General features: G+C 39.7%; 2 protein-coding genes across 2 annotated transcripts; both read left to right on the forward strand.

The window, feature by feature from the left end:
- The first annotated feature begins 1,704 nt into the window (after nucleotides 1-1,704).
- On the forward strand, nucleotides 1,705-2,418 carry LOC149189970 (antimicrobial ginkbilobin-2-like protein). The gene is made up of 2 exons (XM_089410394.1): nucleotides 1,705-1,791; nucleotides 1,936-2,418. Exons 1-2 carry the CDS (start codon nucleotides 1,705-1,707, stop codon nucleotides 2,416-2,418), a joined length of 570 nt encoding a protein of 189 aa, XP_089266520.1.
- Nucleotides 2,419-6,625: 4,207 nt separating this feature from the next.
- Nucleotides 6,626-10,004, forward strand: LOC149189971 (cold-responsive protein kinase 1-like). The gene is made up of 7 exons (XM_089410395.1): nucleotides 6,626-6,670; nucleotides 6,800-6,896; nucleotides 8,415-8,554; nucleotides 8,647-8,857; nucleotides 8,994-9,228; nucleotides 9,382-9,526; nucleotides 9,630-10,004. The coding sequence occupies exons 1-7, from the start codon at nucleotides 6,626-6,628 to the stop codon at nucleotides 10,002-10,004; spliced, it is 1,248 nt and encodes a 415-aa protein (XP_089266521.1).
- Nucleotides 10,005-16,661: the final 6,657 nt, after the last annotated feature.

The raw sequence follows: 16,661 nt of genomic DNA on the forward strand, positions 1-16,661 counted from the left end.
TAATGGTTCCATGTCTTCCATATATTATTGTTGATGATTTCAAACCAGGAAATGAAAATACCATTAATACTAATTTTAATGGTTCCACGTTCTATTTATTCCAACCATCGTCTTAACGATCATGTTAATCTAGGTGGAGCCACATTAAACGTTTTCTAAATGCTTATTATTTGTTCTAAGACCTAGGGGATGTGAACTAAGCAAGAATTGATACGCTCTAATGCTAACATCATCTCCAACCATAAGCCTACAAATTCAATAGTCTTCAATTACACTACTAAGATTCTTGGATGCTGGAGAGGAATACAAATTCGAAATGAACCACCGATGAAGTTATCTAAAATAACCTTATTTGATATCACTAAAAAATTAAAAAAAAAAGCAATATCAATTAACTTTATTGATTAAACCTTATATTTTTTATTAAAAATAAACTATATATAAATACAATGTTACCTAACTTACAATATATAAATATAATGCTTTATATTGGCAATATTACCGTAACACAATTGTAAGGATTAGGTATCACATAAGTTCATAGACATTCAGTAGGTTGTTTTAGATTTATTAGGTTTATTTGGTTGACCTAGTTTTACTAGGTTTACTATGTTGACCTAGATTTCTAGGTTTGGTTTGATCTAGTTTTACAAGGTAAGTTTACTAGTTTTCCCTACATTTATTAGGTATATTAGGTTTGTTAGGTTGACCTAGGTTTATTAGTTTTACTAGGTTAACTCAGGTATAAGGTAGACTTGGGTGACCTATGTTTACTAGATTTATTGGATCAACCATAGTCAAACATGGTAAACTAGTCAACCATAATCAACTAGGTTGACCTAGATTTACTAGATTGACTAGGTTAATATAAATTTACCAGTTTACCTAAATTGATTAAAATTATTAGGTTTACCATGTCAACCATAGTCAAGCATGATCAATATAGTCAACTATAGTCACCATAATTAACCATGACCAAACATAAGAACCATAATGAACCATAGTCACTCATAATCTATCATAATCAATTACAATTAAATATAAACAACTAGAATAATCTATAATCAATTAAATATTTACCATAATAAATCTTAATCAACTATAACTTAAACATATTTAACCATAATTAATCATAACCTACTAATCCTTCCCACATAAATCGGTCAACTAATATTATTAAAACAATGATTGAAATACTTCACTCACTCCTTTCATAGGCTTTAAAAATAGAATTTAAAAGTGGAAAATGACATTAAAATGCAAAATAACACTTATTAAGTAATTGTGCTAGTTAACTAACCTTATTTTGATCTTTGATTTGATTTTTAATTTGATTTTATCTCATTTGTTAGATTTATATTAAATTAATTATATAAAAAATATGACTATAATCGGATTAGGTATCACAGGTATCCTAAAAAGTCAATGGACGTTCACTAATCAATTGAACTTATCATAATAAAGGTCGGCGACATGAGCAACAGTCAAGTCAATGGACGCTCACGAATCAGTTGGGCTTTGGATAATGATTGTCAAAGACTTGCAGCAGCACACAATGTATGGGTCGCGCTCCTCTTCAAGGCCATAGATTCAAGAGAGCATAACAAGGTTTATCTCCTCTTGTAGCGCACGATTGCCATTAAGATGAAAGCATTAATATTCAATACCACGTTACTTATTTTCACGATCCATTTGTGCACGCGTATGCATCCAGGGACTGCTGTCGTTTGGTTTGGTTGTGAGAAGCCCGAATACAGAAACGGTAGCTCCTTCCAGCGCAATCTAAACCAGGTTTTGAATTCACTAGTGGGCAATGTTTCTACAAGTGGATTCAATGTTTCTAGTGTTGTTGTTGTTGAGTGACAAAATAGCAATAGTTCAGTTTATGGGCTTCTCCAGTGCCGTGGATATTTAAACTCCTCCGATTGCAAACAGTGTGCATCCATAGCCAAAACAAATCTTGTTCAGCGTTGCCACAATACTTCTGGACTCATTCAGCAAGACGACTACTTTTTACGTTACGCCAATCATAACTTCTACGGCGACATTGATAGTAAGCCGACAAGTTTGATCTTCAACAGTGGGAAAAGCAGCAAGCCACGAGAATTCACAGATGTTGTTGATTCCCTGCTCTCAAACGTTAGGAAGAAAGTTGCGGAGAGCCCACAACTTTTCTTTGCAGACTATTCTCTGCCTTCTAATTTTCAGGAGGATATATATGGCATGGCCCAATGTTGGAAATACCTATCGCAAGAGAGCTGCGGGGCTTGCCTAAATTCTACCTTCTCAACACTAAAATCATGCGCAACTGGGACTATTGGAGCACAATTCGTATCCAAAAACTTTTATTTGCGTTTCGAGGAGTATTCCTTTTTCAATTCGTCCGTGGCCCCTCCGCATCCGCCACCATCCCTGTAAGGTCCTCGGGTGCGCGGGCGAACCGGGCACGGGCGCGCGGGCGTGCACGGCGAGTTGGGCTACACGACCCGCGCGTGCGCGGGCAGAACAACGAGTCAGGGTACACGATGACTTGTGACGATAATACATGCGATACAAAAGAAAGGCGATGGGGTTATATACACCGGTTGGAGCGTTGAACATGTGCGTGGGCTGACTGATGATAAGAAGGGAAGCCGACGATGTTCTAAGCGTTTGGAGGGTGTGCACATAAAATTGGGTGGTCGGTTGGGCGAGCCACCACCCCCACTTGCGATGGGTATAAGTTGGGGAATGCGTGGAGGCATTTCATCATCGATCATCACTTGATCATCTTCGCTCATGTAGAGAGGCGCAGAACTACAAGTGCACAAGTCTAAAGGGGAAGGCGCAGATTTAAGGATGCGCCCATTCTTGGGCGGTCGTGCACGGTGAAGCGTGGTTGGGCAAAGGTGTGGGCGAAGGTGTGGGCGAAGGTGCGCCCGGTGATCGGGTGAGGCGTGCACGGTGAACGTGTGGCACCCATTTGTGCGAAGTCTTGGTGGCTCAGGTGAGCGCCCGCCCATCGTGCAAGTGTGCACAAAGGTAAACGGAGGTTGGAATCGGAGGTCGTAGAGTTGGGCAGGCGGTACTACATGCTATTCATACGATTTGGGCGTTTGCCAAGAGTTGGCAAGCGGGACTGCGTGTGGGCAGGGATACACGGTTTGGGCGTTTGTAACCAAACAAGGAGCGAACTGGTGAAGACGCATGATGAGGTGAACGACGGGTTGATGAGTCGTGCGGCGACCGTGCGAAGGTTGAGTTTGCCGAAGTTGGAAATTTGGCTAAGTAAAAATTTGGGGTTTCCCAAGGACTTAGCCTATACTTTGTAAAAGTGGAAAATTATATATATATTGATATTCGGGCAAACTCATATTGCAGGGAGTTGCCCCTCCCTTTATACTGTTGTGCATTTCTCTTATTTAATGCTGTTGATAATGAATGTGTATGGGTGTTCATTGGTATAAAGGCACATTAATAATACTTGGTAACGAAAATAAAACTAAGTATGGAATGTTAAGGCATAGTCCACGAACATAAATATTGGTGAAAAGAAAGTGTTTGGTGGTGCCACACCTCGCTATAAGCGGTTGAAAGACTACCGCAGGTGTAGGGGCGTGACAATTGGTATCAGAGCTCGGTTGGAGCTGGTGTTAAAGCAGGGTTGCTCGTGACGAAGTGCAGGTGTGGGTACACTTGGAAGCTTGACAGTTGATGACAGTGGAAGCAGGTACTTGCAGGTGAAGGAAGCTGGTTTCACATACAAGTGGAACAAGGGCCGGTTCATGGTTGCAGGGAACTTGGTGAAGCTGGTGAATGGTGAAATAGGTTTAGCAGAGGTGAAGCATTGTGCTTGGACCAAGCTGAACGACAAGGCATGGAAGGTTTGGAAGAATGCAAAGGGAAGCTCTTGCTTACCTTATACAGGTTGAAGTGGATGAAAGAAGAGAATCCCTAGATTCGAAAGGAACTTGAAGTATTGGAAAAGAATGTTGAAGACGAACTTCTTCAACTTGGTTGGACAATGGGGCAAGGTGAAGTTGCAGATTGTGCTATCAAGGAAGAGGAAGCCGTGATGATTGAGGATGTTACAGACATGACAACGATGGAGGATGAACTTGAGATTGATCAATTTGGACCAGGATCGTGCAGTTTGCAGACATGGATGAATGAGGATACTCACATGGAGGAGCCTCATGATGATGATGAAGTAAGTATTGATACTTGTGTTTCATTTGAGCATTTGATAGATGGACCATATGCAGGGAAGGGCAAAATCAGTTTGTTGATGCTAGGAGCATCTTACCATGGATGACTATGATGAGACCTTGTATGGAGAAGCAAGGATTGTTGATTGTTGCAGGACTTATTGGGGTTGTTTGTGACCTTATGGTAGAAGGTGCGAAGGCCCGTGACAAGGGAGGAACATGATGATCGTTGTGGAGGATTGGGTCATGCTTTAGCCACATGGAGAATTGGCTAAGTGCCCGGCATGACTCATGGACAAATTGGAGGGCACACACTAGAGGTACGATGATGCTTAGGTGGACTTCTCATGGCCGAGACCAAGAGCAAGTCTTGGTGGAACCTTTAGTGGGGGAGCTATGATGGAAGGGACTCGTGATGATGATGATATGGTTGGGTGACCGAGTTCACTAAACCGAAGATACCAGACTTGGATGAGATGACCGATTGTTGTGATGGGTCTACTTGGTTGGACTACATGGGCAACTTGAGTCATGGACATCAGGTTGAAGACATGGAGCATGGCAGTCTTATGTAGGGACATTATCCAGGAGCACTTGTAGAGGTGTCACTTATGGACATCCAATAAGGAGTGCCAAAGCATGGATGTTATGCAGGTAGATTTGCTGGTGTGACATGGAGATGTTTTACTTATGAGCCGATGGAGAGGCTGTGCACTCTTGTACAACAAGGCCATGGATTTGGATGGATTTGTGAGCAGATTATGGAGCATTCCTACTACATGGAGAGCTGAGGCATCTTGCAGAGACCTTTGGGCCGAGAGTTGTATACTTGCTGAGGTATTGGTTGGGGATGACTTATGAAGCTCATGATGACATGAGATTGTTGTGACTTTTGGGAGACTTCATATATGGTGGACTTAGAGGATCTGATGCATTGAAAAACTGAGGTCAGAGACTTTGATGCAGGATGGGGTGCATACTTTCAAGTACATGTATGGGAATGGCTTAAAAGAGTGACTTGATGAGGAGGATCGATATGAGACACTTTGGAGTGATGGAGTTACAACGATGATGATGCCTTGGTAGCAACACTTGGGCATGGGTTGAGCTGAAACTCAACTACCTTTTGACATGGGAGCTGATTGATCTACGATCATGGGCAGCACATGGATAGATGAGACAGGTATATACTTGTTTCTATGGCAGACTTTAGGGATGACACATTGCAGATATGATGGAGGTTGCTTCATGGACCTGGATGTGACACATCAAGAGCCGATTAGATGAGATGGTCTCTTCATATGGAGGAGATACACATATGGATGATGTTGGGATAGATGTGGCTGATTTCATGCAGCACATTGACACCAAACATCATGGACAGCATGTTGCAGATGAGATGAGGGCTACTTCATGGACCTGAGCATGGCTTACACTTGTATGGAGATGGATTCTTGATCGAGTTGAGGATGTGGCAGGATGTTTTGAGAAACAACTGATGGTGGCATGAGGATGTGCATTCTCATGGTTTGAGCGTGACAGTTGGATTAGCTACCCAACTAGTTCAGACATGGGGGCTATAGCATCTACAGAGATGTGTTAGCATTTGTTGGAGTATCATGGCAGCAGTTCACATGATGACACATGATGAGGTCGATACGAGATGTTGCAGGAAGCATGTAGCTCGGGATGGAGGGACCAGCCTTCCACGATGGGGAGCAGCATGTGGAGATTGTGACAGGGTGATCGATGATCATGGATTGAGATGATTTCTAATGGATGACATACCGATGAGGTGTATACCTTGGTATGGTGATCTTGGTGACAGATGGTTGCCGAGGTGAGACACGATGGAGACAGTGGTTCTACATATGTTGTAGTGATGTTTGCAGCATGTGGAGGAGTTGACATCATGGATATTGATGATCTTGGTGGATGGCTACCAGGATGATATGTTGTCGAGGACGACAACGATTTCAGGTGGAGGAGGATGTAAGGTCCTCGGGTGCGCGGGCGAACCGGGCACGGGTGCGCGGGCGTGCACGGCGAGTTAGGCTGCACGACTCGGGCACGCGCGGGCAGAACAGTGATTCAGGCTGCATGATGACTTGCGACGATAATACATGCGATACAAATGAAAGGCGATGGGGTTATATACACCGGTTGGAGCGTTGAACATGTGCGTGGGCCGACCGATGATAAGAAGGGAAGCCGCCGATGTTCTAAGCGTTTAGAGGGTGTGCACATAACATTGGGTGGTTGGCTGGGAGAGCCACCACCCCCACTTGCGATGGGTATAAGTTGGGGAATGCGTGGAGGCATTTCATCATCGATCATCACTTGATCATCTTCGCTCATGTAGAGAGGCGCAAAACTACAAGTGTGCAAGTCTAAAGGGGAAGGCGCAGATTTAAGGATGTGCCCGTTCTTGGGCGGTCATGCACGGTGAAGCGTGGTTAGGCGAAGGTGTGCCCGGTGATCAGGTGAGGCGTGCACGGTGAATGTGTGACACCCATTTGTGCGAAGTCTTGGCATGGGTGTCTTGGTGGCTCAGGTGAGTGCCCGCCCATCGTGCAAGTGTGCACAAAGGTAAACGAAGGTTGGAATCGGAGGTCGCAGAGTTGGGCAGGCGGTACTACATGCTGTTCATACGGTTTGGGCGTTTGCCAAGAGTTGGCAAGCGGGATTGCGTGTGGGCAGGGATACACGGTTTGGGTGTTTGTAACCAAACAAGGAGCGAACCGGCGGAGACATGCGACGAGATGAACGACGGGTTGATGAGTCGTGCGGCGACCGTGCGGAGGTGCCGAAGAGCTGGGCAACCAAGTTTTCCGAAGTTGGAAATTTGGCTAAGTATAAATTTGGGGTTTTCCAAGGACTTAGCCTATAATTTGTAAAAGTGGAAAATTGTACATATATTGATATTCAGGAAGACTCATATTGCAGGGAGTTGCCCCTCCCTTTATATTGTTGTGCATTTCTCTTGTTTAATGCTGTTGATAATGAATGTGTATGGGTGTTCATTGGTATAAAGGCACATTAATAATACTTGGTAACGGAAATAAAACTAAGTATGGAATGTTAAGGCGTAGTCCACAAACATAAGTATTGGTGAAAAGAAAGTGTTCGGTGGTGCCGCACCTCGCTATAAGCGGTTGAAAGACTACCGCAGGTGTAGGGGCGTGACAATCCCCCCCGCCTCCTCCTCCAGGTAAAAATCCTACAGTATCTAGTATTTCTTTCACAAAGATCATTTAGCTTTAGTAAGGGTTTATATATATTTGGCGAAGTAGATCATTAGCCATAACTTAGACTTTGTGTGCAAATGCAGCAGGGAAAAATCATAATGTGGTTGGGATAACTATGGGTGCAGTAGCCGCGACGATTGGATTAATTGCAGCTATTGGAGTTTGCGCGTGGAAATTTTTCGCTCTGCCGGAACGACTTTCTCGAAGCAGAGGTGTCGAAATTGTTAAATGATTCACTTTTAAGATTCCGCAATGAATGCTTTTACTAAGGCGTATCCGTCATAGTTTTGTTACACCGAGCCCCTTACATAATTGTCCACCCTTTCAAAGGGACCAAAGCTGTCCCCAGACTCTACCGACGCCTCCATCTCCCACGCGGGTCGCCCGAGCCCACACCTTGGTGGTTGACCAACTCTTTGGTTGTGTAGGCGCTCAAAAGAATCTATGTGTTTTCAAGGGCAGGTTATAGCAAACTGATTTCAGAATTTTTGAGTACCTCATAGTTTTAAATAATTAATCAATTTCCACCCTAAAAAAATATTTAAACATTCCTATTAATCAATTTTCTCGAAAAATTAATTATGGACACGGTTGATAAAATCTGATCTCCTTATCACGATCCAAATGTTGATCGTAAGTGATCTCCTTAATTCATAATAATAATTGGAATAAAGTGATAATTTAAATAACTTTTATGATTTATTCCATTTTATGAGATATTATTATCCGTTTTGATGTTTATCAAAATTTCAAACCCATTTTGTAGAATGATGGGGATACTTCTTATTTTTATATTATTATTTTAAGTTATATATATATATATATATATGAAAAGCTTTGATTAATGCTAAATACTAAATGTTAAACGTTAAAGGATTAAATTAAAATTTTCTATTTATGATGTTAGAAATTTCAAACAAAAAAAATTCACGGACTTGTATATGGCTAGATAAGTAGGCGGTTTGTGATTGTTTCGCAGGTGAGGAAGGAGCAATTATGTTAAACCCAATTATAGATGCTTCGGAATTCAATTTCAAGTATGATATTTTGAGAGAGGCTACCTCTAACTTCAAACCAGAAAACAAGCTTGGCGAGGGAGGTTTTGGATCCGTCTTCAAAGTGAGATCAGTGTTTCATTTAATTAATGGAAGTATTTAGATACACCATCCATGGGAGATTATAAATAATATTAAGGTACTTTTGATGTGCAGGGGGTTCTTCTAGGTGGAAGAGAGGTTGCAATCAAATGGTTGTATATGAGTTCAAGGCGAGGAGATGTTGAATTTCTGAATGAAGCCAATCTCATCAGCCGTGTGCAGCACAGGAATCTAGTCAAATTGCTTGGTTGCTCTGTTGATACTTCGGAAAGGCTATTAGTTTATGAATATCTCCCCAACAGTAGTCTTGACAAGTTTCTATTCGGTTTCTACTCTTTCTTCGCTCTAATTGGGTTTTCTTTTGTTTTTTTGCCTTTCTTTCTTCCATTCTTTTTAGGGTTGTGTATAATGTAGTTGGTTAATGTTCTTATCAATCAATGTTATGGATTTATTAGTTGCAGATACAGCCACATGTCATTTACTTGATTGGAAAGGAAGGTATGAAATCATGGTGGGAATTGCCCGCGGCCTAGCCTATCTTCACGAGGAATCTGCAATTAGGATAGTCCACAGAGATATAAAAGCAAGTAATATTTTACTTGACGAGAATTACAGACCGAAGATAGCAGACTTTGGGTTAGCCAAACTCTTTGCACAAGATATGAGCCACCTTAGCACTACAGTTGCAGGAACTTTGTAAGAACTCTCCAACATTCACTCTGGTCAGGTCATAATCATCATTAAATAAATTGAACTATAAATAAACCGACTACAATTCATACTTCTGAATATGCTTCATATGATTTAGATGGATGTGGAGATTTAATTTTTGCTGTTGACATTGAGCAGAGGTTACATGGCTCCTGAGTACGCCTTACGCGGACAACTGACAGAGAAAGTAGATGTATTCAGCTTTGGAGTGCTTCTACTTGAGATTATCAGCGGGAGAAAGAGTCAGAGTTTGGCTCCAGACGCGGAGTTTCTAATCGAAGGAGCATGGCTGATATGGATTTCATCTTTCTGGTTGAAATTTTCCGAAGTATCCACGTCATCTTTGCTCATTAACGTTTTGGGTTTTGTTGATATTGGTCAAACAGACATGGAAACTCTATAAAACAGACAGAGGTTTAGAAGCTATGGATGCCACATTGGAGGGAAGCTATTCAGTGGAGGAAGTGATTAAAGTGATTAAAATTGGTCTTCTGTGCACGCACGCAGCTGCAGCGTTGAGGCCTTCAATGTCCCATGTGGTGTGGATGCTGACAAATGAGCGAGAACATGATCTTCCTTCGCCCACAAGACCTGCTTTTATAGATCTCAATTCAGGGGGCGCACTTCGCAAACTTAAACGGCCTGCTTCTCACAACCCTGAGGGAACATCAAGCAGTGGCACAGCAACTTCTTCGACAACAAATTCCGATATCTATTCTGCAGCAGCTGATCCTATGTCAGGGTCTCTGCAATCGAGGTGAAAATCAGCGACTATCGGTTGGCATTATATTACATTAATAATGGACGTCATTATTTTCTCTTTTAATGTGTGGAAGAAGGTTTCATATACCACGTCGACCTTTTGTTTTTTAACAGTGCTGGAATCCCAGGAAGTGTATTTTTGTGAATATTTATAGGAGTTCATTACATTTGCTACTAGCATAAAGATGGTAGACCATTCTGTAGTGGCATTTTTTATTTAGTTATTTATAGAGGGTACGATGATCACATTAGGTTAACTGGTAGAATTGCTCTCACCAGTGTGAATGGGTTAGCATCTTCACGCTCTACTGGCATCATCGTCAAGTTTGTAGGGTAATCATATTCAAGCTTTGGTCCCATCTTCTTCCATAGGCATTTTAGTTATTGATAAGGATGTGCAATGTCTTCTCCGTTCGTGTTTTAGTTCACTATAATGTTAATATGGAATTTAATTTTTCATAAGTTATATAATTAGTACATGTGGATTATAATGTAATATGCATTGATTATATTCACTTAGGGAAAAAAGTTTATTAGAGTTATAAAGATCTTGTTTTTTTATTAATCAAATTTAAATATGAAATTGAATGATTATAAAAGTATATTAATTTGTACTTACTATTTGTATTTTTTTTTATATATTTCACGTTTATATATTTACAAATATTTTTATTTATAATTATTTGTTTATTAATTAGATTTATTAAGTTTTCATATGTTTTTTTATTAGGTCGATAGCCATGTCTATTTTGAAATAAGGATTTTAGAAATTTAATTTACATAAGCTTCTCTCATGAACGGTTACCCTACAAATGACACTCCATGATCTTTAAATAGAGATCATGGACCAATCGGGTGTTAAACCACGGATCAAGTGTCAGTAATACCGAGGAGAGAATGAACCATCGGGTCACTACATATCATGACCGTCGGATTGTAAGTTACAAAAGTACATAGTAAAGAAACACACGTTACCTAACTCCACACTAGACCAAGTTATACTTAACTATTTCCTATGTGTCATAATATCCTAACATCCCCCCTTAAGAACAACTTGGGATAGGATTGAAGAATGTACAAATATGACATAATAGGAGAAGGAAGGAGGCATTAGAGCGTATCCCCCCTTAGTGACATCTTCGTGAACTTCAACCATAAATCGAAGTTTAGTAAACATCACCTCTATGAGAGCCTTTGTAAAGATGTCTGCAACTTGATCATCTCTTGAACAATATTGCACTTCAAGAACATGGTCATGAATGAGATTTTTGATGAAGTGCATGCGCAATTCAATGTGTTTGCTGAACTGATGTTGGACTGGATCTTTGCATAGTTGAATGGCACTTTGATTATCACACCAAAGTGTAGTTGGATGCTGCTGCTGAAAGCCAACTCTGACAGGATCTGACGAAGCCACAAGGCTTCCTTACTAGCTTCTACGACACCACGATACTTTGCTTCTGCTGAAGAAAGAGAAATGGCACTTTGTTTCTTGCAATCTCATGTAATAGGTCCTGAACCAAGAGTGAACAAATAACCTGCAGTGGACTTCCGATCATCAGGGTCACCAGCCCAATCAAAATCAGTGAAACCAACCAATAGAGGAGATGCTTCTACACAGTAATGAATCCCAAACTGAATTGTACCTTGGACATAACGAAGTATTCTTTTAGCTGCTTTCCAATGACTTTCATGTGGGTTTTGCATAAACCGAGCAATAAGGAAAACAACAAAGGAAAGGTCAGGATGAGTATGGGTGAGATACAAAATTTTTCCTACAAGTTGACGGTATAAGGTAGCATCAACTTCAGGGGAAGTACAAGTGACTAGAATTTTGGCTCCAGACTGAAAGGGAGAAGGGGCTAGCTTACAGTCTTCCATGTGAAAATGGTGTAGAATATCACAGGCATACTTGGACTGGGAAAGGGAATTTCCTTCCTTGGATTGTAAGACTTGAAGACCAAGAAAATAATGTAAGTGTCCTAAGTCTGTCATTTCAAACTTCTTTTTAAGGCTGGACTTCACATGGTTTATAATGTTGGGATCACTATGAGTAAGGACAAGATCATCAACATAAAGAACAAGAATGATAAGAGACTTGCCCACTTTCTTGCTGTAGACAGTATTGTCAGAATGCCACCTAGAAAAGCCAGTTTCTAAAAGAAAGCTACCCTTTTTGGCAGACCAAGCCCGAGGGGCTTGCTTGAGACCATAAAGGGATTTCTTAAGCCGACATACAAGGCTGGAGTCTATTTGTATAAATCCAGTAGGTTGTTCCATATAGATTTCTTCATGCAAGTCCCCATGCAAGAAGGCAGATTTAACATCCATCTGATGGACTTCCCATTTGAAAGAGGCAGCAAGCAAAAGAACAAGGTGAATAGAGTTCATTTTGGCAACAGGGGAGAAGGTTTCAGTATAGTCAATTCCTTCAACTTGTGAAGAACCCTTAGCAACAAGGCGAGCTTTATGTTTATCAACTTTTCCATCTGGTCCATACTTGGTTCTGTAAACCCATTTGCATCTAGCCAGTTTTCATCCCTTTGGAAGAGGAACAAGATCCCATATTCTTCATTCATAGCTGCGTCCCAATCTGGATGGCTTGAAGCTTCTGCAAAGGTGTCAGGATCATAATTAGATGAAGCTTGAGCCAGTAAAGAAGAGGCTCTATTGAACTGATAACATGTACATCGTTGATCTATAGGATCACCGGCAAGAGCACCTGATGCATCCCGAGTAGCACGAACCCATTTTTGAAGCTGAGGAGCTAAAGGAGGATCATGAGAAGGTGGGGGAGGATTGTCATCCTCCCTACCATCATCTAAAGAAGAAATATTTTTAGAAGTAGAAGGGATAGAGAGAGGTGGCACATCCGCCGAACTAGGCTCGTAGGCTGATATATTTTCAGCAAACTTTACATCTATTCTAATGATAACATTTTTGGACTTAAGTGGAATAAGTCTATATTCTTTGACATCTTTAGAATATCCAACAAAAATACATTTTTCACTCTTAGGTTCTAAAGCTTTATGTTTCTCATCTGGAATATGGGACCATTCTTCACTTCCAAAAACACGAAAGTGACTTACATCTAGTTTAATTGAGCTCCATGCTTCTTCTGGAGTGATATTCTTTAAAACCTTAGTAGGAGTACGATTTACTATGTAATTTGCATTGTTAATTTCTTCTGCCCAAAAATTAAGACCAAGTCCTTAAAATAGAAGCATACAATTGGCCATTTCCTTTAAGGTGTGATTCTTCCTTCCAACTACACCATTTTGTTGTGGAGTATATGAAACAGTATGTTGCACTTGAACTTCATTCTCAGTGCAAAATTTGTTGAATTTGTTGTTAACTTATTCTCTTCCATTATCAGATCTTAGCTTAAGAATTTGATGTCCACATTGTTTTTCAACAGAGGCCTTAAAGGCCAAGAACATGTTAAATACTTCACTCTTGAGTTTTAAGAAGTATATCAAAGTGCGTTTGGAGAAATCATCAATTAAAGTTAAGAAATACTTGTAACCAACGAATGAAACAACTGGAAGTGGACCACATAAATCACTATGCACAAGCTGTAAAGGGGTTGAAGTGTTCCAAGAGGCACATTTTTCAAAACTATCCCAATGATGTTTTCTGAGTACACATCCGGAACAAACACCATCTCTCCAAGATACCATTGGAAGACCTATCACCATATTTTCTTTACATAAATTCTGAAGGGGGCGATAGTTTAAGTGACCAAATCGCTCATGCCAAAGTTTGCTCACTTCATCATTATGAGCAACAAATACCGAGGGAAGATTTGATGACCCAAATTTGTTAAACTTATACAACCTTGTAAAATCATCAGTAATGCCAATAGCTAAAATATGTTTAGGATCTCTTAGGTCCTTAATTACAACATCGTGAGGTGAAAATTGAATGATTTTACCTTCACCTGAATGAGTTATCTGATATACATATAGAAGGTTGCAGGATAAGGTTGGAACACATAATACATCATTAAATTGACCATTTTCTAGATGAACAGTTCCAGTCCCTACAACACTAAGAGATTTATCATCACCAACATATATATTTTTGGTGTTACAATCATTTAAAGAAGAAAAAATGGCTTTGTTTTTTGCCATGTGATAAGAAGCTCCATAATCAATGAGCCACACATGAGAATGAGAAGAAGAAGATGCATTTAGTGCATAACGAGACCGAGATGCTTGACAACCACATGTAGAAAGTGTTATTCCTGAAAATGAAGTTGAAGTTGAAGAGTGCTCCAAATGGATGTTATGCTTCTTCATTATTACTTCTAAGGCTTCCATCTTCTTAAAGCATTTGGATTCTAAGTGGCCATCTCGATTACAAAACTGGCAATGTCTATCAGTCTTTTTCCCTTTGTTTTTATTTGCCTTATCATTTTGTTGAAATGATTTTTCATTTTGAGAGTGAAATTGCTTAGGACCCTTGTTTGGTTTAGGACCATTCTTTTTAGGATGCTGCTTCTTAGGATTCTTTGAATTTGGTTGTTGTTGGGTAGCTAAGGCTTTCTTAGAAGAGTTTCCAAGATTATGAAGACCAAGATATAAGAGATTTTCTTGTTCTCTTATTAAAGAATCACAAAAGACATCAAAAGAGGGGGACTTGTAGTCTTGTCCTTGAGAATAAAGGCTTCTCTAATAGAATGGAAGGTGGAAACAAACACAGATGAGGTTGGTCCCAACTTAGTAAGAATGGAATAGATAAGGCCACCATCTTCTTTCTTAACCTTAATACCTTCCAAGAGAAGTCTAAGGGTCTTGAACTTGGACAAAAAATCTTCAATGGAAGAAAAATTATTGGGGTCCAACGTAAGCATCTCATTTTCAAATTGATGGGCTCTAATTTCATTTTTAATTCTAAAAACTTTAGTGAGTTGTTTCATTGCTTCATTAGGAGTATCAAGTTCTGCGATATTGAATCTAAGGTCTCAAGAAATAGACATCCCTATCAACCCACGTGCTTGATCTTGCCTATTTTACCATTTGGCTACCTTATCTTCATCTTGAGGTTTGGTTTCTTGGCCTAAGGCTATTCTGTAAAGATCTTTACTTCTAAGTAAATCCACAATGTAGGAACACCATAGGAAGTAGTTGGTGCTGTCAAGAATAACTTCACATGTAATTTCCATTTTAACAGAAACTGATGTTGTAGATGTTGAAACTAAATGTTCCACTGTAAATAGCTCAAAAAATTAGGCTGATTAAAAAAACGGCTCTGAAAATGGCTTCTAGATGAAGAGGTTATGGCTTTTTGAAGAAAAGTTGTTGAAGGTGCCGACAAAGTGCATGAATTTATGGAAATGAATGATAATGTTATATTTAAAAAAAAATCCCCCCCTTTCCAAACTTAATCTAATTAGACCACTTAAAAGAAAATAAATTATGTGACTCACTTTTATAAATAAGTGAAAGTCATTTTTACAATGATACTTTATGAGCTACCCACTAAATTGTAACTTAAATAAAAGATAAAGAGACTTTAGAATTATAAGTGACTCACTTTTTATAATGGGTGAGAACACTTTTACATAAAGTAACTTTAAAGCATAAGTTACATGTGTTTTTTGAAAAAGTAACTCAACAAAAAGAAAGACTTGAACTCAAGACCTCTATTGTCATAAAGTAACTTTGGACCAAGCGAGCTAGTTTAAAAGGCTAGCAATTTTTGGAAAAGAGGAAGGGTTTTTTTTTTTTTTTAGTCACTGAAGCTTTGGGGTGCGTGCTTACTTGAAAAATCTCTTTGTTTCCTACAAAACAAAACCACAAAACCCAACATGGACATGCAAAAAAAAATATCTTACGGCTTGAAGTTAGCTTTAGCCGAAAACTAAATATTTTCCTCAATGTTTCTAATTTTTCGAGATCACACTAAGGCTCGGTTGAAAAGAGCATACGCATGAGAAAAACCCTTCTTTTTTGTTTCTGATTTGCCTAGATTGCGCAAAGTCATGGTGCAAAGAGTATACGCAGAAATGAAAGGTATAGATCCGGTAATAAAAAACAAAGAGCTAAATAAACCAAAATAAACAAAAAGATGAATAGTTAGAATTGCAAATAAAGACTACAACCCTCCATATCTTAAAAATGACATATCTAGGGCTACCGGAAACCTTTTCGCGTAAAATGAAAGGGGTTCCTCACTGGAACAGATTCTCTAACACAATAGAGCAGTCCTCTTAGCCCGAAAGCAGTAAAAAACAGTAGATCTAGGAAACGACAGTCGGATGTAGTTGTATTGGCTTCAGATTTGGATCACCAACGAATGCGGCCCTCAAATAGCTTTGATACCATGTAGGAATTTATAGGGTAAGTTCCTTAGAAAGAACACCAAAGGACACTGCTCACAAATAAATCACAGATCAATACACCAGCATTCTTAATGTGGTTAAAACCCTCAACGAGGGAAACGGTCCATGGCCTGAGCCAATGCGGCTACTTTAGGCAATTTATTAATAAAAGAATGAAAATTTACATAAACTTCTCTCATGAATGGTTACCCTACAAATGAACCTCCATGCTCTTTAAATAGATTTCATGGACTAATTAGGTGTTAAGCCACAGATCAAGTGTCGGTAATGCTCAGAAGAGAATGAACCATCGGATCACTTCATGTCTAGA

Source organism: Pinus tabuliformis, chromosome 3_1 (assembly GCF_031772625.1).
Source record: "Pinus tabuliformis cultivar Carrire ecotype Pingquan chromosome 3_1, CPIR1, whole genome shotgun sequence".
Taxonomy (NCBI): Eukaryota; Viridiplantae; Streptophyta; class Pinopsida; order Pinales; family Pinaceae; genus Pinus; species Pinus tabuliformis.